General features: G+C 40.0%; 1 protein-coding gene across 5 annotated transcripts in view; it reads left to right on the top strand.

The window, feature by feature from the left end:
• The window catches only part of DOCK1 (dedicator of cytokinesis 1), a 316,081-nt gene that overhangs the window by 61,047 nt on the left and 227,393 nt on the right, over positions 1 to 27,641 (top strand). For all 5 annotated transcript variants that reach the window (XM_042792609.1, XM_042792599.1, XM_042792597.1 and 2 more), the window contains exons 20-25: positions 1,702 to 1,791; positions 2,273 to 2,373; positions 4,057 to 4,191; positions 8,126 to 8,234; positions 20,923 to 20,993; positions 22,557 to 22,663. In XM_042792609.1, the coding sequence (XP_042648543.1) occupies positions 1,702 to 1,791; positions 2,273 to 2,373; positions 4,057 to 4,191; positions 8,126 to 8,234; positions 20,923 to 20,993; positions 22,557 to 22,663 (613 nt within the window). The remainder of the gene's footprint in view (positions 1 to 1,701; positions 1,792 to 2,272; positions 2,374 to 4,056; positions 4,192 to 8,125; positions 8,235 to 20,922; positions 20,994 to 22,556; positions 22,664 to 27,641) is intronic.

The following is a 27,641-nucleotide window of genomic DNA, read 5'->3' as shown; positions in this document are numbered from 1 at the left end:
TGAACAGATTTAAAACGTGAACTCTACTAATGAAAGTCAATATATGATGCCTAAATGTGAAATGAAGTCTTGATTGGTCATGTCATGGCCTTCTAACCATCTTTTATTTCTAAAGGGACTTAGCCAGGGTTTGGGATCTGAGAGTATTACTTCAAATCAAGACAGAAACTTCTCCTGTCAAAGCTCAAAACTTTGCTTTACTCTTTCCTTCCTGCCAGCTGCTGGTTAAATGTACTTCATTTGCACGTGTTCTTTAATAGAACAAATGAGACTGTGAGAAGGCTATCATTTTTTATTTTTTATTTTTTTTTTTCCCAAATCCTGTAGTGAAATTATGAGCTGGATCTCCCCCAGAACTGAAGTCTAAAATCAGCTGCAAGCATTTTGGCTTTTCTTTTTTGTTTTTTTGTTTTTTTTTTTTTTTTCATCTTCAGATATTAGTAGCATGAATTGTGGCTCCATGTTCACTTGTTTTGAGGAAGCTTGGCATTCGGCAGTGTTTAGTGAGCTGCTAAATGGAAGTTAATTTCTGAGATTTAACTCTCGTTTTAGTAGATAGTCCAGGTGAATCATGTTTGATGTTGGAGACTCATTGCACAGATAAAAATCTTTAAGGGAGGAAGGTTGGAGTCAGGCTGAGTCTTCCTTTGCTCCCACAGTATATAATATCTCTTAGTAGTTGCAACCTCAGGAATCAATTGCCTTCTGCTTGTTCAGGTGCTCTTCGCCACTTATACCTTGTCTCACCTACAAGACAAAAACCATTTTTACTTCGAGACAGATGTGCTGGAACAAGCCATGTTGAACCCCTTCTCTCGCAACCAAAACAAATACAGACTGAGGCCACAGTCCATCCTCCTTCTGCCTTGGAGGAGCCCATGTTGTTTTTGTCATCTGGTGGAAGAAAATGCTCAGAAATAGAATCCCATGATGCTAAAACTGAGTGGATTGATGAGTATCTCTGGTGTATGCACGTACTACTTGTCACGGGGAAGAAATACTGTAATTATACATGCATAAATCAGCTTTTATCCCTCTGCTTAACGTGGGTCCCCTGACACTAATCTGCTTTTACTTTCGTGTTGCACAGATCAGGGTGTCCAGCCAACTGGCTAGCGAAGACTCTTCCTCTGTTACAGTGAGAGAGGCGTGTAGGTTTTGGGCTGGGGCAGAAGGTTGTGCTCTGTTTCCCACGCCTGCATGTGTGATCTCATTTGAAATTGTGGATCTGAGTTGATGCAGTCGTGAAAAGCGATAATGCCGTGCACTTACTGTTGCTCAGCTCAAAACTACTGAGGATGACTTGATGTAGTTGGCATGAGACTGAGTTGCTTGTCTGGTTTGTGCTCTGAAACATCAGTTTTCAGAAACTGCATGATCCTGTTGACTGTTGAAACTGAGTTTTAAAAAAAAACAGTGAATGAACAAAAATGTAATAGATTAAACCTACTCTTCAGGTGTACCAAGTGTGATTTCTGACCCTTTTTTCTATTTGAGTGATACGGATCTATAGATAATCAACTTACCTAAAAAATAATTTGCTAAAAGTCAAACCGTTACATTTTCCTTTTTTTTTCAGCTAACTTTTAAAATGTTATTACTTTGTAAAATACATAAATGAAAGCAAGTATGTAGAAACCTGTGTGACATCTGAATTTTATTTTTCCTGTAAAATGTGATGAATTGTATATTTATTTGTAGTTTCTTCAAGATACATTGGATGCACTTTTTAACATAATGATGGAGAACTCGGAGAGTGAGACATTTGACACGTTAGTGTTTGATGCTTTGGTAAGTTTGCATTGTGGATGGAATAAAATGTAGGTACTACAGTGATGAATAAATAAAACAAAAGTGTAAATGCTAGAATGAAGATTACTAGTGAAACAGATTTTATTAGCTGTTAAATTTAATGATCATTAATTTCTTTAATTTAAAATTCAGGGAAAGTGTTCATGATATTTGAAGTTTCAGTGGGACTTGAGCAAAAGGAGGCTATATTATATCATATTATATCGTGTCATACTCCCAGAAAAGATGGAAGCAATGAAGTCCAGTCATTTTAGTGGATTAACAGCAGAATTTAGGACAGAAGCAGAAAGTTTTCACTTGGAACAGAAAACTTTATGAACAGGAAGTTTCACAGGAATGGAGAGGAGCAAAAGCATGTGTGTGTTAATGTCTTACCTGAAAAGAAATGTGGGCAAATGTACACTGTTAAAGATTTTTTTTTTTTTTTGAGGATAGTGCAATAACTATGCTGTTTTTTCAGGTGTTTATCATTGGACTGATTGCTGACAGAAAATTTCAACATTTTAATCCTGTCTTGGAAACCTACATTAAGAAGCATTTCAGTGCTACGTTAGCCTACACGTAAATTTTAAAGATTACTTTTTCTAATGTAGCTTGCACAGTTTTTCCAGATAACGTTATTCAGTTACTTGCTTATGTCATTTAGTTAGAAATTTGCCCATAGAACTTGGGAGGGTGGGAGGTTCTTAAAGAAGATGGCAGATAGCATGTCTCTCTTGAAATAACAGTAATAAAACTTCAGGTCATTTGGAAGGAGGAAGTCTTGATCTTGGTGTACTGAAGGAGGGGCTGATTTGATTTCAGGAATTGCTTTGTAGGGAAAAATGTCGTAAGCAATTCTCGGTCATACTTGAGAAATTGTTTGGCTCATTAAATTGAGGTTCTACCCTGAGTTATTTGCATTACTGTCATTTTGGGGAGGAAGCAGTGAAGAATAAAAACAAAGGTCCATTGTTTTTGCTGTCTGAAGTGTTTCTTGACAGTTAGGATCTTTGCTGCTGCTTTGAGACTATTAGTGTTGGAGGAAAAATACATAATGGGTATCTTTGCAGTGTTGAGAGGAAGACAAATCCAAACTGGGAAACTTGCTGTGTACTTCGCTGACACAGTCTCTATTATGTGACCAGAAAATGCTTGAGAAGTGTTGATTTAAAATAGTGAAGAAGAGTTAGGCCTTTAGTCACAACTTTGATATTACAATCAGTTCACTGAGTGAAGCCACAGTTGCAGCCATCACGTTAGGTGGGTAAAGGATGAAGCATCCCCCAGCATCTGGTTTTAATAGCAAGAGCTGAAGGTGGCCCTTTCGCTGGTAGGCATGGAGAGCATCCTTCCCTCCCTTAAATGCAGGGGGGTGGAGGCAGGGTTAAGCTTGAGGATGCTGAAGGTGTTGAATTCTGGCTTGACTTGTGCCCTCACCTTGCCTTTTACCTCACAAGGCTCTGTAAGTAAAGGGAGATTGCATTGTTTCAAAGTGGTTACTTGAAATTCTTAGGCAGTTTACTCCTATTCAAATAAATGCACATGTATCACGATATCTGTCTTCTCGATGTTATTTTCTGTTAGTGGTATATAATGTTGTATTTACTTACTTTTAGAGTGAATGCTGAAATGTAGTGTAGCTAGGATGATTTAAAGTGGAATTGCTTGTAGTTGCATTAAAATTGTGGTTTGTATTCATTGGAGGGGAGGTAGTTGAAATGGTATTATTTTTAAAATTGTTTCACTTTCAGGTTTGATAGACTTGAAAATGTGGAATAAGAGAATTTTCAACTGGTGTTACATACATTTTTTGAGAAATAAATTACACAAATTCTAGCTGCAAATCCATGGGAGGGCTATGTAAAGGGGTACCCTTGCCTAATGAAGAAACTCTAATTTTTGTGTTTTAATTATAACAGTGCATTTGTATTTCATTTAATTATTTTGGTTATTATTAGTAGCTGCATCTTTATAATAGTCTGAATTTGAATGTTCGTAAATACCCAGCGGAATATAAGTCTTACCAAGATTTGCTATATTGCTTGTATGTTGTATGGTGTTACGGTCTGTGTTTCCTTTTTTCTCAAGAATAGATTGCAGCTGCTTGCCAGCAAAAATAAGAACATAATGAGTTTAGCTGCATAATTAATTTTTTTAACTTGGCGGGCACTACTTAGGCACATAATTTTTCTTTAAACCTTTCAAAATTGCAGTTCTCTCTGAGCATACTTGGAACTTGTATGTGTTTTTGCATTTAAACAGAAAACTGACCAAAGTTTTAAAAACGTACGTGGATAACGCTGAAAAATGTGGTATCACTGATCAACTCTTTAAAGCTATGAAAGCTTTGGAGTACATCTTCAAGTTCATCGTCCGGTCCAGGATATTGTTCAATCAGTAAGTATGGTGACTGCTGAAACCTCCTGTAATACCCATTGACAGTATGTTCAAAAAGTGTCACTTATAACACCACAAGTTAAAGTTGCTCCATATTGCACTGTTTTAGAAATAACTTAAGTTGCTAGCACTTATTTTAGGAGACAGCTGTTCCCTAAAATGAAACCAGATTTCCTTAACAGAGATGTATGTTGTAAGTAGCAAGTGCACTGCTAAAATTATGAGATGTTGCAGCTCTCTATATAGAACAAATAAAACTGCGATTAGGGAAACTTCTGTTAACAACTGTCCGGTTCTGTGACTGAAATGTTGAAGGTACTGAGCACCCGTACTGCCCTGTCCCTCCTCCAGGCCCGGGCTTTGCCAACACCTTTCCTCAGATGGCTGCAATTCTGGGAAGACTGAAGTATTAAAAATTTTGCAGCAGAGTTTTTCTGGATGGGAGATGTGACGTTTGTCCTTGTGTGCTTTGCAGAGGGCTTTAGTCGTAGGCCAGACATGGAGAGGGAAAAGAGTCAGAGTAGGCGGACAGTGAGGGGGAAAAGAAGTGAGAGCTGCACCTTTTTTGACACAGTGCCTCATAAAAGAAAACCACAAGTATTGTTGGAGTTAAACCCCTGACAGCTCGGGGCTCCCCAGGCCCCCTGTCAGAGCAGAAAGAAACTGTTGGTGATCAGCTGCTGTTTGTAGGGCCCTGCAGTCTGTGGGTTTTGGTGAGCGAGACGGGGAAGTGGAAAGAAAAAAGGGCTGCAGAAATCTTCTCCTCGAGAGTGATAGTATTTTTGATAGGAGGGTCACTTGCGTTTCTCCAAAAGCCCTTTCTATGCCGGCCGGTGTGGCAGAGGCCTGCTGAGGGGCTGTTACCGGCTCCTCACTCAACCTGCATGGTGAACTGCTGTCTGCAGTGGGCATCCACCCATAAAGTCAACCATAAATAATTCTTCTGAGTTAATTTGGAAACCAGTACTGTGTTTTATACGTGAGATATTAAAAAAGTTAGAAAACAGGTTCATGATGTATTTGTCTTCACTTAGATTCAATCCTTTTACTACTTGTTAGCGGTGGTAACAACCTTATTACAAGGGCTTTATGTATAGCTCTGAAGTTACCAACTCCACCAGCCTTTCTCTAATTTAGAGATTGTAATTTATTTCTGTACGAGTCTTACTGTGAGATTCATAAAACACTGAATGTCACTTGCACTGTTACAGGTCCTACAAATCACTTTAAAACAGAGAAAAAAATAATTATCTCTTGCTGCAGATTAGATTTACAGACAATATGACCCTCTAGTATTGGCCATTGGATTTCCTCGTGCTAAGCATTAATTCACAGTTCTTTAGCTTTGGGAAGACACAGCTCTCAATGACAAGGGATTAATCAGCGAAGCTGCTGAATGCTGAATGACACCATGGTTTGTTCTGCTGTAAGACCTAAATCCTGCCTGAGGTGTGTGGTTTGAAGTGATTATAATGCAGAAGCGTAGCAATGTTCTGAAATATTGTTAGTGTTTTATTGAGAAATTGCAATGAGCAAGCAGAATCTTTTATTAAAAAATATTACATATTTTTAACTTCAGTAATATGCTAGTGGACTGAATATATGGAGCATTTTAGTAGTGTGTTTGCAGGCAGGCTTCAGTTCTGGATAAATACGTAGAAGCCTAGCTCATCTAGTTAAAGCCTGGTGGCAAATCTATTTGTTCAGTATATCAGGGTTGATAAAGGCAAAATATTATAAGTGAACTTTAGAAATATCTTTATTTGGTTTACTTAGTAATGATTCCAGTGGTTATGCTGCATTTACAACAGTCTTAAAATTTTGAAGGCAGCGCTAGAAGGGTCGACTCAGTGTAATCCTGGTTTATCTCATAGGTGCAGTGTCTTTGTGCACTATCAGGTGTATTAAATAAATTTAATAACTGACAGTAGAAACACATTTGTAACTTGTTTATTTTTATTAGAATTTCCTTTTTGAAACACAAAGCTTTTTGTCTGAAGCAGTTTGATTTATTGGACTGTCAAGTTTAGTTACTCTTTATATTGGTATTAGTTTCACCTCTCTAATCTGTTCATGGGGACACTGAAATCCATTATTGAAATTGGGAGTTAACAAGTAATTTGTCCTGCACAACCCCCAGTTTTAGCCTAAATGGGGAACAGGAGTTTGCACAGCAAAAGAACACAATTTAATATTTTTTTCAGTAGCATTCATTTCCCCTGTGTGCTGGTTAAATAGCTTTTTTAATATTTGTGGCTCCCAAAGGTTTATGAACAGCGCATTAAAAATGATACGCATTAGTTTTAGTGTAAAGCAGCAAGAACATTCTGAACTCCATCTTTATCTTAAAATAAGCCCCTTCTGTAATAGGTGGCCCATCATGATACCTTGAAACATGAAGAAATCATACTATGGCTGTACATATAAAACCCCTAGGTGTGGTGCTCTTTGAGCTGCAGACCACAGTCACGACCACCTTACTGGACTGAACTCCAGAAGACAGTGGAGGATGATAGAGGGGAATTGAACTCTTGCTGGGAGCTGCTCTAATGGGTCTTGGTGCAAAATGTTTAGGTGAGCTCAGGGACAGTGGCAGTGGAGCCAAGGAGGGTTTTGGAAGCCCAGATGCTGTTGGATGAAGCTCTTGGAGGCAAAGCTGATGGGGTAAGCGTGGAGGCTTAACTGGGGAAGAAGTCCCATTTGATGTTTATCAACACCCCTGTTTAGATTGGACCTGGATGCCAGATTCTCCTGGGCTGCTTTCAGGAGCTGACATTTTAAAATTACGTACTTACTGGGGTCATGTTAAGTCTGTATAGCTTGAGGTTCAAGAACTGTGTTTGCAACAGCCCTTATTTAGGCGAGTCATATGTATTGCCAAGGGGAAAGAAAAGTTTCAAAGGATTTATGTGGATCTAATGGTCTTCTTCCCCTTCCTTTCCATTTTGTAGTGAGAATTATCTCATCGTATACCCGAAGCAGGCATCATTCTGCATTTAAAATATTCAAGAGCGTTCAGGAACATTCATTCCTGTGCTCTGTTGAACCAGTGGAGCAAGTTCTTCAGTTTGGCTGTATATTTTTTGCCTTTGGTGTTGGTCAGGCATCTCAGGGCAGGTTTTATCCCCCTGAAGGTGTCTGGCAAAGAGAGAGAGAGTGGTCCCTGTGGGCAGATCAGCTTTGAAAAATCCCACCTGAAGGCACTGGTGGGATTGCAAGAAGCCTTGCAATCTTTAGCTGTGAATTAGTCATTGTTCTGCAGCTGTACTCACTGTATGGGGACCTGAGCCCTAACTAGTTTAGTATCAGTAAGCCAGAAATTAGAGGTGGAAAGGAAAGTGTTTTAACTTTAGTGCTCTCTCCCCATGGGAAAAAAAAGGTGGGGGTTGGTGGTTGTGTGGTTTGTTTGTTTTTTTTTTTTTTTTTTTTTTTTTTAGTAAAGAGTGGGTTGATAGGCTTTTTCTTTCTTTCACAGAGTTTAAGGTCAGTCACCGTAGGCCACTGGTAGATTTTAATGATTGCTGGCAAGTTGACTGGATGCTTTGTGGCTGCTTCATCAGAGAGCTGCTTGGCATTGGTCCTCCCAGACATCTGCTTTGTGCAGGGTGAAGAGACTGTGTCCCGCTGCTGTGTGGGCATGTGGAATTGGGTCACTGCTGAGGGATTCACCATGACTTCAAGGCATAAACAGTAATACTGAACGTGGCGTTTTACATAGGAAGCTTTAAAGTCTGGCTGGCCCAGCATGGTCAGTCTGTCTTGTCTTTAGTTTTCTGTGAAAGAAAACTCTTGGTTCAGTGAAGAAACTTGTAGAAATTCTTGAACTTAAAAAAAGGTAACGCAACAAATTATCATCTGTCATTTGAACAGATTTTTTTAAAAATGTATTTCCATTTTAGTTGGATCGTGCTTATAAAACCTAATTATTTTTCAGACTTTATGAAAACAAAGGAGAAGCAGACTTCAGGGAGTCTCTGCTGCAGCTCTTTAAGTCCATCAATGAGATGATGAGCAGCATCTCCGATCAAACTGTCATAGTGAAGGTATGTGCTTTTCAGGTCTCCGTCTTGGCTTTACTTTTGCATCCTAAACCATAGTTAGACAGTCGATGAAGTCTGTGCTTGTGTTTTGTAAAAACGTATTTTACCTCAAGCGTGGTTAATACTTAGTGCTTCGACAGACGGGTTTGTGACGATATAAAGAATGTGCTTTGAACAAGTAAGTTTAAATTGCTACAAATACCTCACTTTCATTTCTAAAAGACAACTTGGGGGTTAAATGATGTTTAGCTTATTTAACTTGCATAACCTTAACTTTAAGGTATTTTTAAGACATTATCGCTAAGCTGCTGATGACAACACAGATCTTTGTATTCCTATGCACTTAGTTATATCCGAGGCTGTTCATGAACTTCAATGTAGTATCTTAAGCCCCGGTACGTGTTTGGAATGGAAAATCAGTAGTGAGTCAGACTGCAAACTCTACCTCCCCCCGCTCTTCTTTTGTCCCTTTAAAATGGTTGCTACTTCTGGTGGCATTGGCTGGCTCACGGAGTCGGTAATGTGGTCTCTGACCTCAGATGAACAGGGGTATCGATCTCACAGGGCAGAAGCATTGAATTGTATAGGACTAGTAGATTTTTGTATCCAGAGGAGTCGGAGGTCATTGTGCCAATACCAGTCTCGTGTTCTGTTAGGGAATCTCTTTCACCATGGAAAAATACAGAGACTGTCCTAAACACACGTTTGATAAGCTACGTCTTGAAGTTCTCCTTGCTGTTTCAAGTAGAATTTATAAAAGGACGTAACTCTTGACCTAGCCATGCTGAATCAGCTGAAATACGATGATCAGAAAGGGGATAAGAACTGGGCTTGAATTTGGTGACAGTTTGACAGTGTGACTCCTCCTGCTCAGACGTGCAGCGGTTATGCATTAGAAGAATTTTTTTATAGCACCTGGGAGGCAAAGACTGTGACAAGGCACTGTGCCAGTGCAGGAGGTTCCTCTCTAAGGGAGCCGGGAGGAGTACGGCAGGAAAACACCTAGGTCAAAGGCACTGGTGCTTTGTAGCCGAGTGCTTGCAGGTCTGAGGCTGGTAATGCCGTGCTGAGCGCACAGCAGAAGTAGATGGTGGGGATAAAGCTTCTGAGTTCGAATATTTTAGGCAGAGAGACTGAGACTGTATCATCTGATAGCAAAATAGGGATATGACATTTTTCAAGAAAGCTGTATTTTCATTCCATTGACAATGCATCTACCCCGAATGGAAGTTGGTAAGTTTTAGTCAGTGACTCAGAGTGTTCTATCTGGTGTTTTACAAATAGGATGTTTTTCAGATTATGAGGATTGAATTTATTTTCCAGAGACTTGTTTGTGAGGCCTGCTTCAGGAAGGCAGATGAACATGAGCTTTTTTTCTTTTTCAACAGTTCATACCTTGAAAAAAAAAAAAAAAACCCAACAAAACAAAACCCCAAAAAATATATTTGGTTGTCTTCACTTGAGATGCAGGAAAAGAAGACATATTTCCTAGTAAAGGCTAGAGAGATCCCACTACAGCAGTGTCTGTCCTAGTCTGTGTATTGTTTCACACTTAGATCTCTGCAAACGCACATAGAGCACATCTACTGTCTGCATTTGGCTACGTGAAGTACGCTGGTAGCTGAAGCACTGACAGATGAGCCAGTGTGAGGTTGTCAGAGAAGTGTGCTTGTGGATGCCTTTCAAAAGCCTTGACAACCTTTCATTCATTATTCATTGCTTTCATCTCCTTTGGACTCTAATTACTTAGCTCTTAGAACACATAATTGTTAGTATTGGCCTTTTGCAGCTTGTGAGATTGCTTTTATTATGTTCAAATATCCACTGAAGCACTACAGTTTTTCAGTAGCTAGAAATGTATTTCTATTACAAATAATAGAATTATTGAATAGGTGGATAAATGTGGTGTGTTGTTGGTTTTTTTTTGAGAGAGAGATTGAATATAGCTTCTGTCAATCTTGTCTGACAAAGCTGTTGGAGCCCTGGGAGGGTGTCAGTAACCATGTAAAGTGGACATGACATTCGAGGCTTCGTTCAGCATCTTTATCAGATCTGGAGTCTGTAGTTAAGTACCGTGCTAGTGGTGAGGAGCGTCAGAAGGACATCGCGAAACTGGGGAGGCTAAAATGTGAACTGCAAGATAAACAAATGTAAAGCAGTGCATCTCTGGAGGAAGAGAAAATGAATCCTGGTATGATGCTGTGCTTGAAGCTGGCAGTTGCAGTTTGGGGAAGACACCCTGGGGTCATAACTGACAGTTCTCTGGGGTTAGCAGTTCCATGCACAGTGACAGGTGAAGAATCACAGGCTGGTTTGGGTTGGAAGGGACCTCAAAGCCCCCCCAGTGCCATCCCCTGCCCCAGGCAGGGCCCCCTTACCCCAGCCCAGGGGGCTCCCAGCCCCGTCCAACCTGGCCTGGAACCCTTCCAGGGAGGGGGCAGCCACAGCTGCTCTGGGCACCCTGGGCCAGCGCCTCACCCCCCAAACAGGGAACAATTTCTGCCTTAGAGCTCACCTAAATCTGCCCTCTGGCAGTTTAATCCTGTCACCCCTCATCCTGTAAACACCCCCTGATCCAGAGTCCCTCCCCACCTTCCCTGTCCCCCCTTTAAGCCCTGGGAGGCTGCTCGAAGGGCTCCCCGGAGCCTTCTCTTCTCCAGGCTGACCCCCCCCAACTCTCTCAGCCCGGCCCCCCAGGGGAGCTGCTCCAGCCCCCCCAGCATCTCCGTGGCCTCCTCTGGCCCCGCTCGAGCAGCTCCGGGTCCTTCTGCTGTTGGGGGCCCCTGAGCTGGCCCCAGCACTGCAGGGGGGTCTCCCCAGAGCGGAGCAGAGGGGGAGAATCCCCCCCCTGGCCCTGCTGCCCCCCCTGCTCTGGCTGCAGCCCAGGGCACGGGTGGGTTCTGGGCTGCCAGCGCACGGGGCTGCCTCACGGGCAGTTTTCCCCCCACCAACCCCCCCAGTCCCTCTCCTTGGGGCTGCTCTCCAGCCACCCCTTGCCCAGCCTGGGTTTGTGCTTGGGGCACAGAAGCAGCAGGATGTTGGGTGTCAGCCAGAGGGATAATGAGAAAATGGCAGGGCTGTCATTTTGTTGTTAGCCTTGGTGTATCCTCATCTTGCATGCCCAGTGCTGTTCTGGTCTCTGTACCCCAGGAAATAATTAAAGGGGTACAGAGGGGCAGGATTGGGAATGGTGCACCTTCCTGGCAGGTGAGAAGTCCGTGAAACTCTTCTACACCAAATGCCACAGGACAAGAAATAGGGTGCACTCGCTGACATCAGTAGGATGTTAGTTTAAAGCAAGTAAAACAAAAAAATTGTCATTTCTGAAGCTTGCTGTCAGAGGGAGTTACGGAGGCAGACGGTGTCAGCAGGCCCAGAAGGAGGTGAGGCAGATTTACAGACCACAGGTCCCGAGATGTTCTGAGAAATGGATGGAAATGCAGCCTCTGAAGGGTGCTGGGGGAGGCAGGAGGGGAATGGACCACCTGAGCTGTAAATGGCATCTCCTGTGGCCACCGCTGGAGACCAAGTGCTGGGCTGCATGAACCATTAGCGTGACACGGCGAGAGTTTCTGGTGCTTTTGGATGCTCTTGAAGTTTTTTAGAAAACTAATGAAGATAAGTAGATAAGTTACTAGGTTGCTGTGTTGCACAGTTAAGATCAGCAGATCTAGCTGTAGTGGTTTCAGGCTTTTTTGGACTGTTTTTAATATATATTGGGGAAGCTAAATAACTGTATACAAAATGAGTCTGTTTGGAGAGATAAGAAGTTGAAAAGACCTACATAGAAAATTAAGGTGCTTCACATTAAGAGACAGATGCTTAATTCACAAATTTAAATATTTCTCTTTTTCCTTGCAAAAATTGTAATCTGTCCTGATAGTTTATCAACATGAAGCAGAGCTGCCACTGGAAAGTTTTTCTGAGATGTTCACAACTTTTCTCTTTGGGTTTGTTATACCGATTTTTTTTTTTTTCTTTTTCTTTTTTTTTTTTTTTCCCCAGCCTGTCTGTTAAGAGAGTGGCCTTCAAACTGACACTGTGCGGGGGAGAATGAATGACTGCAGTCTTACATTCTTAGCAAGAATTACTCTTTATCTATTCAAATATTTATGTCCTTGTGGAAGCTGATGAGCTGTTTCTGACTGTAGCTCAGATCTTCAGTTACTTAATATTTTGCATTTAAATTGCTCCTTTTTTTATTTGAATTTTTCAAGGCTTGGGTACATTTAAAAAAAAAGAAAAAGTTTCCTCAAAAGAAAACTGTATGAATTGTACAAGGATTTAAAGTTGTAGAGCACAAGGAGAGACTCCTACCTCTTTTAGGATTATGGCTGTTCAGAATCACTTAGAGTGGGGAAGAATTTATGTATGTGGCTACTTTGCAAACCTGACTTCAGTTTTAGCCTTTAAGGAAACGACATCAAGAATATTTTCTGTGGAGGGCATGTTAAAAGTGGTACTTAACAGTTCTGCTGACTGCAGGTAGCTGTAACTGTACATGGCATTGACTAAATTTTTCTCAAGACTTAAAAGAGAAAAACCCAACAAATAAACAAAAAAGCAAAAGCCCTGTCTGTCTGCAAAATCCTCTACTGCATCAAAATCATGCTTTGCTTTCCTGAGGATGCTTTGACTCCCGGTCTCGTGGCTGGGAAGGGCAAGGACCTGATAATTTTTTTTTTTTTTCCCCAAGGTCCTCCAAGAAGCCTGGAGTTGGCCTGGCGTTGGGGAGAGGCACGTCTGGGCCAGCTCTCCATCCTTCTCCGTTTCGACGCGGTGTAGGGCAGCGGAGGGGGCTCGGGGGGCAACCCCAGCACTGGCCCCGGCCGCTGCCCTGGGTGGTTCGTGGTCCCTGCGTGGCTGAGGCCTGGTCACCTCGCCCTTAGGGTGGTGGTGTAGCGTGTGCACAGAAAAAAAAAAACCTCTTTTTCAGAGTGGAAAGGGGCGTTTTGTTTGTGAGCTGGTGGTATTCCAAAGTGATGGCAATTTTAAAAACGTGAAGAGGTTATTGTAAATTTTAGTTGGGTTTCAGCTATGTGTTTTTACAATAAATAGGTAAAAATCCATATATTCTTGGGACACGATTTGGGCAGAGCTTTACCAGCATTTATACCTCGTAGTAAGTGGACTCAAATATGTTGCAATCAAAACATTAAGGTCTAAGAATGAATAAAAACCGCTTCCATCCTAGGCTATATAGAGGCATCAACAGTCAATCCTACAGATTTGAATTTGAGAAGCTGGTATAGTATAAATCACAGTGTTCAAAACAACTCCCAAGTTTGTTTTTTATAGTTAGTTAACTAAATACAGTTGTTAGGTGGGGTTTTTTTGTGTGTCAGTGCTGACTACAGTGGAGGCAGAGGCCACTTGGTTTTTTTTTGTTTTTTTTTTTTTTTTTTTTAAGATGTGCGATTGTCCAAACTGGAGAGGGAAATTCAAACAGTGATTTGAGCTGATGGGTATTTTTGTCGTTCTCTGACTAACAAAAATTTTTCTTGCATGATGAATGCTAGTGGGCTGCAGTAATAGTTTGAGAAGTGGAGAGTTTAAACTTTGTTTTTCAAGTATCAGTTTGATTTAAAGAATTGCTTCATTAAATAAGGTGTGCAGCATTTGGTACGTGCGCATATTTTTAATGGTTACAAATGGAGTAAGCTTTCCTGATTTTATTCCTATTTTCTGCTAATTGGTGCATGATAATTATTTCCTTAACCTTTTACTGTTTAAGCATGAGCTCAGCTGAAGCCTAGCATGACGTTTCAAGCTTAGATAAAAATGCAAATGTTGCCTAGTAATTTATTCTTGCATCTCTTTGAAACAAGGGCAGTTGAGCCAGCTGCATCGAATTTATGAGGACTGTCTGATTTTGGCTGTGTTTGTGTGAGGGAGCTGAACTATTCTCAGCAGGGTTCTTGCCGTGTGCTCTAATGTTTGCTGTTACGCGTGACTTTGTTCTGCTGTTCAGGATGACTGAAAAAAAGATAGTCTGGTAGCTGAGTTAGTTCTCTGTGCTTTAAATGATCTTGATAAAGTAGGTGTGTATATAAAATTATCCTGTAATTTGACCACAGAGAGCCGGGGTGAAAGATGATAACGTTTCACTAACGCAGATTCTCTTGTGTGTGTGGTTTTTAAATAATCCTTGTCACTTTTAACACATGATGTGTGTTTCTCAGTATCCATATCATACTTTTTCCTACTCTAATATTAAGCATTTATTGCTAAATCCACAGGAGAGTATGTAAATGAAGACAGGGAAATACATTACAAGCTGCTGAGGTACATAAGAAAACAGAAGAGGCTGCATTAGTTTGCAGGGCTTTTCCATCCAGTTGAATACTCCGTAACTGTCATTTAAAATTAGTCGAGTAGCAAAATGCAGCCATGGACTGAGGCTTTGGTGTCTCTTAGAACCTGTATAGGAAAATCTGTTCTTACACTGGCAACAAACCCGATAATCTCTACAAGAGCGCAGCGCCGCTTTCCTTGTGACCGTGCTTTGTGCTGTTTTACACTGAATTTCGTGCCAGGAGCGCTGGTTCAGTTGTGATCTGGAATGGATGACTGCAGTAGACTGGGGCAATTCACGAGTAGTGTTTAGGCATTCCTGGAAATTGTTTCATCCAGCTGCTGACGGGGCTTAATTTGGCTGGGTTGATGAGTTTAATGGAATGGCATCTGGGATAATGCTTGTGTAGAAGGTAGGTGTTTTGTGTTGAATGACACAAAAGATGAAAAATAACATTAAAATCATGTACAAATGGAGTCAGGTAAACTGAATTTACTGCTGCTTCAAACAAAAGAGTTCCTAAGTATACACTGTATTTGGCAAAGAGGTTTTATATGCTTGATGTTGAGGCTAGACATGCTGTTTGAAATGAATGACTGTAGAAGAAATACTTCATTTTTAAATGAAGTATTTTTGCTTTCGTGTTGTACAAAGAGATGAACTTAAATCCTAGACAAAGTAGTATACTATTCAGAATACATTTTGTGTCATACCTTTCAAACATTTGTTCAATCTAATGACACCCTTAAGTTAGTATTGCAGTTTTCTTAAACAGCTGCTGCAAAGAAGCTTTTGTTACTGTTTGTTTTTTTTTTTTTTTTTTTAACATTCCTTGTCAGTATAAACCCAAGAACGGGATAAAAGTTGGAATTTACTGTTGTTGCAAGACTGCTTTGCTGTACTTGGTACTGCTTTGTTTTAATTTACCAGTGACCATTGTTGTTGTCACAGTAGTAAATTCTGTTTTGTATTAATGAAGGGATTGCTCAATGTTCTCGACTGTGTAAGAAAGAAAAGTAAATTAGTAAAACTCCCATTGTTTCTATCTGTTATCCAAAATTATATCAGAAGTGACTTTAAGTTACTTAGCAAAGCTACCCTGCCTTATTTTAGTGTGCTTTCATATGACAAAAGTGTTTGTGTGGACAATTTGTCTTCTGCCGAGTGGTAGAAGGATGCTGTGATGCAGCACAGGGCCATCTTTTTGGTCCCCTTTCAGTGCAGCTTTGTGTTAATAGATCAGGGTGTTAGTTCAATTGTGGTAAAATAAAATTTTTGTGTTAAGAGCGTGTAGTTTTTCTTTCTCCACAAGCCTTCAGAGGTATTAATGGCTACCAGATGTGACAAAGTAATGGCGATGCTTACAAACAGTGCTTGCCAAAGGCCCAGGCTGCAGCACGGCTGGCTGGCTTTGAGACAGAACATATTTAAGATAAGTCTCCAAATGACGTAAAAAATAGGCCTAATTGTACTCGTACTGTAATGATTCTTAAAAATGTTTCTGAGCGTGTATGCTTTTGTGTAGCTGTGCTCTTCATGGCTCGCTGTTATGTTGGATTGTCAGTGTTTGAAACAATAATCTATGTGACTTTTCAAAAGTGACTTTGGGCACTGATGACTGCTTGAGGCAACGCTGCTTTTCATGAGTGAAGCCATCGCCAGCAAACTCAGAGGTTTGCAGAAGCAGAGGCCGTGGAGAAGTACTAGTCTGTCTTCTGTCTTACCCCAAATTAAAACGAGGGAGGGGTTGAAGGGAGCTGGGGTTAGAGGACAGGCTTTACATGGTGGCCTAGAAGAAACTGTGAATTAAAAAGAAAAAAAAAAAAATAAAAAAGAGTGAAGAGGGGTTCAGATTGCTTGGGCCCTGGTGGGAGTGCCAAAACTTAAAGCTGAGGTGCTTACATTTGCCCAATGACGTGAAGAAAAGGTGTGCATCTGTCCTCTCATCTTTCTGGGAGGACTGCTGATATGTGCCCGTCTTTACAAAAAAATGAAAAACTCAGGAACTTTTCTGTAAGGCAGCTGTAAAATTTTCTGTAAAATTACCTTCAGGTAATTTTAGCTGTTGGGGTTTGGGGATTCTTTTTGTTGTTCCAGAAAATAAATGGAGCTTACTCTTATTTTACACAGTTCATGTATGCAAATGTTGAAGTGCTCTAACAGGTTTATTGGAGTGTGAGGGTTTCCCCCCCCCCCCCCCCCCCCAAAAAAAAAAAAAAATTGCAGGAAAAGTTCCTTTCAAAATAAAATGACCGTCTTGCTGACAGTGTTTTCTAAATTGCTGGCTTAGGATAAATTTTTAGTCTTAGAAACTCTTTGAACCTTTAGATCTGAGGAATGTGCTAGTTTTTCTCTGGGTAGATCCCATTCCTTACCCATTCCTGTCATGTGAAACCTGACTGGCAAAGAACCATCGGGCAAAAAAGAGCCGTGGCAGCGTGGGCACGGCAGTGGGCCCTTCACTGCTGCTCAGAGGGACCGCTGTCAGAAGTAACGCCGCTGCTGCACTTGGTCTTATTTATTCTGGCTTTTTTACTGTGTCTGAAGGGTTTTTTCCTCCACTAATCTCTTCATACAAGCCATCACTGAATTTGTTCAACATGAAGAAAACCCTCGTGTTACTTAGCTGCTAGCTCTGAAGTTTAGGAAAATACTATTAGCTGTCAAGTCGTTATACGCAGATCAATGAATTTATCTTAAAGGTTGTGAAGGGTGACTTCTCTAGATAGAGAGGTGGTTGTGATGACTTAAAGAATAAGTTGCAATTAATCTGTGGAACGACAAAACGAATTTCGTCCTCCATATTAGCTGTGCAGAGAACTGTGACCATCAATTATTGCTTCTTTTTATTCTATTAAAGGCAAAGCTTTGACTTTGCTGGACCTTACTATTTTCACTTAGTGGGTTTTATTTCTTGGCATAATTAATTGCCTTTTTTGTAGTTTAGAAGGGTATCCTTGAAGCATCACACTCATTGATTTAGCAGTTCAGTAGATTGCATTGGCAGCCGGTTCGTGTAGTAAGTGTCAGCTGGTGGCTCTTTCCACATGCACGTACTTCGGCTGTGGTATACCACCTTTTATACATGGACATCATACTCATAAAGGGAAAACAAACACGTATTTAAGTGCACGGCTGTGTGTATGGTTGTGTGTGGTGGGGACAGGGAGGAGGAAGGGATGAGACATAATATTGAAAGGTATTTTGAGTTAGCTCGCAGGCTGACATGCACTTCTTGACGTCACGCTGATCCTTGACTCACATGTGAATCACATCCCAGGAAAAAAAAATAATTCCAATAATACCCCGACAGTCAATATAACAGTGACTGTACAAGGAAGTTTAACTCCGTAACGGGGAGAAATATATCCATTATTCATACGATGCACTGTCTTGTTTCTGCTTTCTCTTCTTTTTATTCTTCCCCTTTGCTGATTTATTTGCGTGCTTTGTAGTACTTCAAATGAATGATTTTGTAACTTGATAAGGGTGGTAATAATTTGTCACTTGTTTTCCACAAAGTGAGAAGCCCCTTTGGGCAGCAAAATTTTTTTTCCAGCCCAGCTTGAAACTATGTATAATTACTGACTAAGTATGAGACTGATACTTCCCTCTTTGTATGTGTACCTCCTGTGATCACAAGGCAATTGTTACAAAAAAAATTGTTTGATTAAAAATCAAAGAGTTAAGGTTTTTGATTATTGTCTTTTCTCTAACATTGTTTTGAGTTTTCAAGTGTCTTAGACATCACTGTGTAACTATGAAATTAAGATTTTGATTTAGTTTGCCATGCAATTCTTGCAGAAACGAGGAATTTGAACCTTTGTGCAGTGCTGGCAGAGAGTGGAAATTTATTTCTTTCAATTAAAAAAAAAAAAAAAACAAAACAACAAAAACCCATAAGTGGATTGCTTGCTTGTTTTTTTTTCCCCTGACGTTCTGAGAAAACGAGACCAGGCTTTTTCCTCATGTATGTATTCCAGTATCCTGGGAATAACTAGCATTGCAATTGGGCTAACAAAAGATTTACTTTCAGCTGCAGTTACTAACAGAGTAAAATCTACAGTGTAATGTGCTCTTTTACAAGGGTTAATATCAACAAGATGTTCTTTTAGCAGGCATTTGGGTTACACAGATACAGATTTAATTGTGGGGCTGCAGAACGTTCTTGTCTGTCATATAATTGAGTCAGTTGAGATTGGAAATTGGGAAATATACTTCCACAATTTTCTTTACATTTTAAGATACTAAACCTTAATTAGCTTGTCCATAAAGTAGAAGCTAAGTTGCTAATAGTTGTTGTAACTACAGGCTTTAAATCGATGTTGTAAATAGCTTTACCTGCTAGTACTTCATTTAAGCTATTATAGTGTTAATTTTAATGATTGTGCCAGCACAGTGTGAGATTTTAATCCGAGATATAAAATGCAAGCTCTTTTTTTAGTGTGTGTTACTAAACATTTATTGCTACATGCATTTGAATGATAAGCAAATAAAAACACAGCAATGGCTGTGGTTTATAACTGGTCATTAGAGTCCTCATCCATCAAAACACATAAGCGTGTACATAATGGGACTATTTGCATAATTACAGTTATGAGCTTGATTTCTGAGCATGTAAGTAGTCCTTTAAGCATACGTGGAAATGTTTGATGATCAAGCTTGACAGTTTAAATGGACTATGAATGAAAAGTGGAAGACCCTGAAATTTGCGTCTAACCTATTGACGGGTTTGGCTTTTGCTCTTTTAAAAGTGGTCAGCAAGCGCTGGCAAACTTCCCAACGCCGGCTGCTTGAAGTTATCCTCGTGACTGTAATCAAACAATTGACCTCGTGCATGCAAGAATGGTGGAATTTGATTTAGAATTCCTAGGGTTGTGGCAGAAAAGTGTAGTTGTTTGAAAACAGACGAGTGGTTTTGTATGCTCCTAGGAGGCAATACTCCCCTCTGTTTCCCTGTGGCTCTTCCTATTGTCAGCCACTGCTAAAGAGAATTCTTCTGTCTCTTGAGTACTTCTGATCGTGGAGTTGTGTAGTATAATACCTTGTGACATCATGGACTTCAGAACTGATTAAAAAGAAAAGGACAAGGGCTGGTCTTCCTTCTAATTCAAAAGGATTCGTTGATGGAAACTGCAAATGTGAAGCATTAACCCCACAAACAGAAATGCCTTGTATGGGGAATGAGTCACTACCCCTTTTGAGGCAAAAATGCATCTGTAATCAAAGTGTTTGATATTATCAATAAAATGTAAAGGTAAGCAAAATCGGTCTGGTGGTTCTGGTTTGTGTTTGAATTACAGTGTTGTTTTTTTTTTTTCTGGTTTGGTGCTCAATGGATGCAAGAACTTGAAGAACGTCAGTAAAAATAGTGCATGTATATGAGCTAATAAGGTTGAGATTAAAACCAAATACTTTCGCCTTAGGGTTTCTTAGCTACAACATTTCCTCATCTGTGATTTGAAATAGGACATTTAAATCTATTTGCAAATGAGGAAAAAAAAAAAACCTGACTTTATCTGATTGAAATTTCTATTTGTGTAGGGTAAATGATTTTTATCTGTGTTGTTACTAGAGGTTACTATTGTCTAACCTAAAGTGTATTCTGGCATGATAGCATTAAATTGCTGGGCAGTGATCTTGAATTGCTGGATTTTTGCTCTTGATGCCTCTAAGAGAATGTTTGCTCTAGAAAGAAGTAAACCAGCTACTAATTTTTACTAAGAAATTAAAAGACCAAATTAGTTGAAATTACTAGGAATAGTTGAAATATTTAACATCTGTTTGTGTTTCTGACTCCTTTCATCATGTTCTGTGAAATGGAGTGACAACTGCAAATTTAAAGGGGGATTAAAACTGCAGTTTCATTAGTGGTTACCAAGAATTTACTTCAGGGAAAAACGACAGTTGTGCTTTTTTGTTTCATTCTGAAGTAGTGGAGGGAAAGTTACACCCAAACTACTACAGCGTGGCTGATGGGGAGGATGAGGAGAAGGTGCTTCTCCAGCTCTACAGAAGATGGGGCAAAAGCAATGAGAGGAACATAATGGAGTTACGTGTTGCGTACCGATACATGAAAAGGTTTCTATAACATGCTGGAAGGAGCGTTATAAGTCTCTAGTTTTGGTGTAAACTGTCAGTTTTCCCAGCTTACTAATCTTTCATTCCTCTTCCATCTTTTAAATCTGTTAGATCTAAAAGTTTCATTTTCATTGAGTTTCAGTTTGGGTAATTTTCCCCCAAAAGAATATGCTAAAATTCATATGTTCAGCTCAAGCCACGGAGGATGGTTAAGCCAAAGCCACCTAATCTTGGGTGAATCTCTTCTTGCGGTCTTTGCATCGTCTTTAAAGACATACGAATTTCAGGCTTGTTTGCTTGTTTTTATTTTTTTAGGGGGCAGCACTTAAATACTTGCCAGCTATTGTCAACGACGTGAAATTAGTATTCGATCCGAAAGAACTTAGGTGAGTAGAGTTAATGAAATGTGTAGTGTGAACTTTATCTAGAGCTTTATTTTACGTATATATATGCACACACACATATAAAAAACATGTACAAAGGCCACGAAATATGATCACCTGAGATGTTTTATCACTTTGGTTTTATTACTTTTTTTTTTTTGCAAATATTTTTAGGGCTACACATATAGCCTGTTTTTAAAGTAACATCAAGGTTTGACAAATGTCTTGACAAACTTTGCAGCCTTGTTGGGTACAATCATGTAATGAGATAGCAGGAAGTATCAATCAGGCGACTGGCATCAAAAATTTTAAGCTGTATACTTGGTGCTTCACTCTTTCAGGTATAAATGTAATGTAAATAATAACTGGTGTTGTTCAATGAACCCTATTACTGAATTGACATTTTCAGTAGCTCCTAAACACAGAAACGTGATTAGTAAATAGAAGGGGTAATAGGAAGATAGTTTAGAACAAAAACACCATAGAGAAAGCAAATCAAAACTACTATTTCAGGAAAAATTTTAACATAAACAGAAAAAATTATGTTTCTCTTACACAGTGTTATTACAAGGTGTTTAAGTTGGAAAAAACCTCACCTTATATCTAAGTGGATTGCACAAACCCTTTTATATGTTTTCTGGTTTCGTTTCTATGTTCTGGTGTGTCAAAATGAGAAAAAGATAAAGGAGAAATAAAATAAATAAGTATGTTTGTCTAACATTGCAGTGGCCTGAGGAACCAGGAATTTAGCTTCTCCTTGGTTGTACTGTAAACTTTTTTGCATTTACATTTGTGCTTCCTGTGGGCATAGGGAGTACATCTTGGCAGAGTTTCTGAACTAAATCATGGTTTTGGTATGTGGTAGCAAAATGACTGGGAAAATACACCAACTGAAAAATACTTGGATTTGGCCTGTTTTACCCCAAACGCTACTGTTGTTCTGCCACTTAGAATACTCAAATAGAGATTGAATAATACTTTGAGGTTAAGGTTTACTAGGAAAAACAAACCCAAGATTTTAGGAAGCGACGCAAAATTATTGAAAAATCTTTTAAAAATCTGTATTATGTGAGAGCTCAGCTGATGGTACCTTATCATTCTAAAATGCATGTGTTTCTGTTTTTTTTTTTTTTTTTTTTTTTTTTTTTTTTGTTGTTTGTTTTGTTTTGTTTTGTGAAAGCTTGTAACATGAATTATCCCTTTTTAATTTCTGGATTATATGGTCATGTATTACTCCATTAACGGTCTATGATGACTGAAGTAATGAGGTAATAGCACAGACAACTGAAATTTGAAATCTAAAACTTTAAATGCAACATGGGAAGAGAGTGTAAAACTGAGATAAAAGGGAGAGGGCAAAAGAAAAGTCACGAAAAACCTAAACGGATGTATTAAAGACAGTTCGCGTTTCTCTGAAATTCCTCCCTAACGCCTTTATGTCGGGAGAAAAAAAAAAATGGGTTTTCTCGTCCAAAAGTGTTTATCTTGTTCTGTGCCGTTGGATGTTTTCTACAGATTTTGGAGAGAGATTAATATATATATATTTACTTGTCCCTTTTTACATAGCAAACTCTTCACTGAATTCATCCTAAACGTTCCCGTGAGCCGGCTCACGATCCAGAAGCTCTACTGCCTGATAGAGATAGTTCACAGTGACCTCTTCACGCAGCACGGTAAGCAGGGCCTTTGCAGCCGTGAAATTGTCGCGTCGTTTACTGTCTCCAGGTCCCTGCGCGAGCAAGGTTTGCCCTCGCTGCCGACCGCGGTGGAGTTTGTAACCAATTAAGGTTGTTCCTTTAGAAGGACAAGAAGATTTAAAACAAATGGGGAAATGCTAATTGACAGTTCCTGCAGGTTATAGATCATAAAGAAGCGAAAGCAAAAACTTGTCATTTTTAATTTAAAAGGGCAATAAGCAGCCAGTGTTACTGGCAGGTGTTATAACTTTAACAGTGATGCATTTTATCAAAAACTGTTAATTCAGCTTTTATGCTCGGTGGAATTCTACAGAACAAATGGAAGTTTTTGACGTCCTTTCTTTGCAAAGTGTCATTCTCTCCCACTAAGCTGTCCCCCAGCTGAAGTAAAACAACATCTAAACCTTTTTGAGTGTGCTGTTCATGCTTTCTTATTTTCTCTTTTTGTATTAATGGCCCAGTGACAGGTAAGTTCGAGCACTTGTCTCACGGATTTCTTCATTTGTAGTGTAGCACTTTATTCCTTTTCTAGATGACTGCAGGTTAAACTAACCAAAACTAAGTGTTTATGCGCTGTCAGAAGAAGTTAATGAGGGAGCAAATAGGCAATGGTTCAGTGATAAAGGAAATTTGAAAGAATTCTTCTGTCAGATCAAAAATGCTGGGGCCATATGATGCAAAGTGCTGATAAACCAAACTTTTCTGGTTCCAATTTAAAAACCATTCTTGGTGGATTTGTTTTATACTGGCAGGTCTTATACCAGATTGGATGATGTCTAACCACAGCTGTGTAGGTTTTACTGGATCTAGTAACTTTTATTTTCTTCCAGTTAGCAAACAAGTATAAAGCCAACGCCATCTATGCTTCAATCTATTATGCTCCTTAATTTCAGAGAACTCTGTGCGTTTGTGCCTGGTGCGGGTCAGTGGCACTGCTACATGGTGGGGTGTTGCATGGATCTGGTACTGACAACTGTGGAATTAAGTACTGTTGCTCTTTCCACTCAAAGTTTGTTTTTTTTTTTTTTTTCTAATTTTGCACAAGTAGCCCTGAAGAATGATGATCAAAGGACATGCTTTGCGTTCTGATGGCACTTTTTATTTAGACTGAATTTGCAGTAAGGTTACTTTCCAGGTTTATGATTTATAAGAAGTATCTGCCAAATTATTTGGCCTACATGATATATGTTACATGCAAGTTTAAACCTTAAACTTTGGGTAAAAAAAAAAAAAAAAGTCTAATCAGAATTCAGATTGGAAGATAGAGATCCCAGAGGCTGAATCTTTCAAGAACGAAATAGAGCTTGTCCATAAGGGAGCCTTCAGTGCAGTTACAGTCCCGCTTGAGCAGCAAGGCGTAACACAGGTTGTAAATTTACTTCCTGCAGTTATGGATGGTGATGAAGTAAGAATGAATCTCTGAGAAACGGAGTCTACCAGCCCTGACACCACGCGCTGCACCACCAAGTCCAAGTGCGGTTCAGCTCGGTCTTCGCTTTTGAGATCTCCTTTTGAAATTCTGCAGCCCTCGTGAGCCCCATCGAATGATGTTATTCTGAATCACAGGGTTTGCAAGAATAGAAAGGAGGAACGCAGATGGGGCTGCTGGTGTCGGGGCTTGGGTAAAATGGTAATTGTCTCTCGGAGACCATTTGAACGTTTGCTTTTTCAGATATGTACATCAGTGTTACTCCTTTCCTTTGTTCTCAGCTCGCTGTCTGTGCAGTATTTTTTCCTTCTTCTGGCTGTTTTTAGATCGCAACGTGTTTGGGGCAGAAGTCAGTAATGTGAGGTATTACACTTGACTGTCTTGGATAGGAGGAAATTGAGATAACTTGGACAAACCAAGAAATTATGACTATAAAAAGCACTCCAAGGGAGGCTATAGTGGCACATCACGTATTTACTGTATTAATCTTTGTCTTCCCTTATTCAACCAGTTTAATTTTCAGAGGTGGGAGGAGAAACTGTGTGTGGCTGGTTTGTTTTTTAAACCGAGCTCTCACACTCAGCCGTTTGGGTTGCAGCGAGTGGTGTAGTCCAACATCACTGAGCTCCTGAGAGATTGAAACGAATCTGTTTTAATAGCAGGGTCATTAATCTGAACTCAGTCCAGTTGTGTTGACAGAACGCTGTTACTTAACGGCTTCTGGATCTTACCAGGAGGCTCCTAACCAGGGCTTTTCCTGTCTCTGGCTGGTGAGAACGTCTTAAATGTCAGGTGCTGCCGTGGAGATGCCGTGCTGCGCACGAGGGGACGGAGCCGGGCGCTGAGGACTCACGGGGTATGGGGCTGCCCCGCTTCCTGCTTCTCCTGGGTGGTTCTACGTGACCTCAGATGGGTATTTTTTTTTTCTGTGTCGATAAACAGAGCGTTCTCTTAAAAGCTTCTCTTGCCACCGGTAATTCTCCGTAAAGCTTGTGTCTGCTAAACACTAAAATACACCTGAAAATAAATTAAACCGCTAGCCAGAGCCTTTGTTAAATTGAGATTTATTTTTTTTCCCCTCGCTCTGCGGGTTTGGGTTCTTATTACTAAAATGGAGTTCGACTGCCTCTCCTCCTCCTCATTGATTCAATAATTTTTAACTGATAGGCAATACTTTCATATAAGTATCCAACTAATCCTGTATCATGTTGCAAAAATGAGATTTTTCTTTTCTAAAAGCAATATGCAGTACAGGATTGTGGAACTGATGGAAAGCTGTAAAATGTACAGAAAATCAAACAGCATTTCATCAGTGTATTTCTGCTGGAGAAAAATGCTCTAATTCTGTGCTTTGAGAGGTCAAAGAAGATTTATTTGTGTCTCCAGAGGAATTAAAATTCAAAATAGATGAATCTGTGAAGCTTGAAGGATTTTGGAGTGAGAGGGATGGGGGTGTGCGATAGTTTGCTGAATCACTGTGCTTGAAGAACGATGTTGAGTGGTGGATGGTCCAGTGGTGTTTACGGAATCTGAAGAGTTTGGAGCTTTGGATGAGAATGTACTATGGCGTTGTGGCTTGTATCTCTTGAAAAAAGGATGCAAGATATAGTTTTAAAACTTGTTCACTTTTCGGGTTATGTCGTGTGCCCCTTTATATGTTTCCTTTTAAAATTCAAGGTAACTTTTTTTAGTTTGAGGAACTTGCACTTATTTTTAGTAAGCTTTTTTCAGCCCTGGAAGGAGAACCCTGTACATTCCTCAGGTTTTGGTGCTTTTATCCTAAGAGTGTCTCATAACTGAGCCCTGGTACCAAAGGGAAAAAGAAAAATCAGTACGTAGCTAGTCAAAGTAATGCTAAGCAGTGTGTGTGTTTGTGTGTATTTGTATATGTATGTATGTATTTGATAGGAGAAGAATAGCTAGGTGACTTCAAGGAGCATATTTTTCCAAGCTTGTGGTTATTTACAGAGGCCAACAAGTAGGAATCATCTCTCTGTATAGACTAAATCTGTGTCAGATCTTTGTGCCTCTAGTTTCTGTCCTTGAAACAACAAATACTCAAATGTCACTAAGAAGAAAAGATTTGTTTCCTGTTGATTCCCTGCTAGCATAAAGATAGCTGCTGATGCCCCTTTTCAGGGGTTATATTCATCGAGTTCAGGCCTGTTTTGCACATCTTAGATGATCTGCCTTTTATCCCTTTCACGTTTGTATCAATAATCTGTTATGGCTTTGGTAAAATAAATGTGAGTTTTCTTCTGGAAAAGCCCGTGGTTGCATCTTGTTTTTCTCAAGCATGGGAAATAATGCCTAACGTGCTGATGCTCAGTTGCTTTTTTTTATTCTGTTCACACCGTTAGACCCGTGTCACCCTTTGGTTTAGCCTTTGCTGCCTCTCTTCTGCGAGGAGACGCTTCCTGGCAGGCCCCTGAAGAGATCGTTCGGTCTCGGCTGCTGCAAAACTTCTCGGCAGTGCTTAGCACAGCCAGTTCCAGGGGCTAAATCACAGCGACTATCTAAGCGTGTGCCCTTTAGGAGTTTTTTTTTCAAGAGCCAAACTGCCATGCTTCCCCGTTCTCGCGGGGGATGATTTGTCTCATTTCTGTGTGTGCGTGTTGCCCAGGGGGGTGATACCGGCAGGGTGAAGGGCAGTGGTGGACAGGCAGATTGGCAGCCCGTGCTTTGGAGGAGCTCATTTGACGGTCCCACTCCCAGATTCTTGTAGGGAAGAAAGCTATTGAGCAGGAGTCCTCTCTGCATAGGGGCTGGGTGCCTCTGTAGGGCCTCTGAACACCCCAGCGTTCGTCTGTGCTAACTGGGGTGCAGCCTTGTGCGTGCAGTGAAGCATTTTAAATTGTCAGTGATCAACATCCTGATTCAATAAGTTACTTATTTTGAGACTTGAATAGATCCTTATATGTACTAGTGGAGACAAATATGTATACAACTTCCTCAGAGAGGACGTAGGTACATCAATATGTTCTTACTTTTACCATACAGAATATATATTCATATTTATCTTATGTTTCAAGATACATATATCAAATAATTATCATGTAAAAATAACTATATATGACTATATATAAGTGAATGCATGTATAAATAAGTGACACTTACTACCCCTACCACAATAATTTACAGTCGGTTCTGATGCATACAAAATCTTTTTTGTCTGTCTAAAGCAGAAAACTTTTGACTCTTCTTCCTTTGAAATCCCTCTCCCTGACAAAAAGCCTACCTCAAACCCCGAAACAGAGGCGGCATTTCTTCAGATTAGCACCTGAAGAAATTCTCTGTTGTAAAAGTCTTCTGTAAGAGTATGTCCAAATATAGGAGTGAATTAAAAAATCAGTGTGAAACAGTTTTAGAACATCTTTGTTCGTGTTTTCCATTCTAAGTGTTTCAGTACTTACGGTTGATAGTTAAATCAACCATCTTATCCTTGCAAACTTAAATCACTAGTTACATAAACCCAAAGTTTTGATCTGATTTTTGTCCAGTAGAATTGTTTCTATTCTCCGTTGC

The sequence above is a fragment of the Tyto alba genome, unplaced genomic scaffold (genome assembly GCF_018691265.1).
Source record: "Tyto alba isolate M040663 unplaced genomic scaffold, T.alba_DEE_v4.0 Super-Scaffold_1, whole genome shotgun sequence".
NCBI lineage: Eukaryota > Metazoa > Chordata > Aves > Strigiformes > Tytonidae > Tyto > Tyto alba.
Note: the sequence above shows the minus strand (reverse complement) of the source record. Positions and strands in the feature narration are given on the sequence as shown.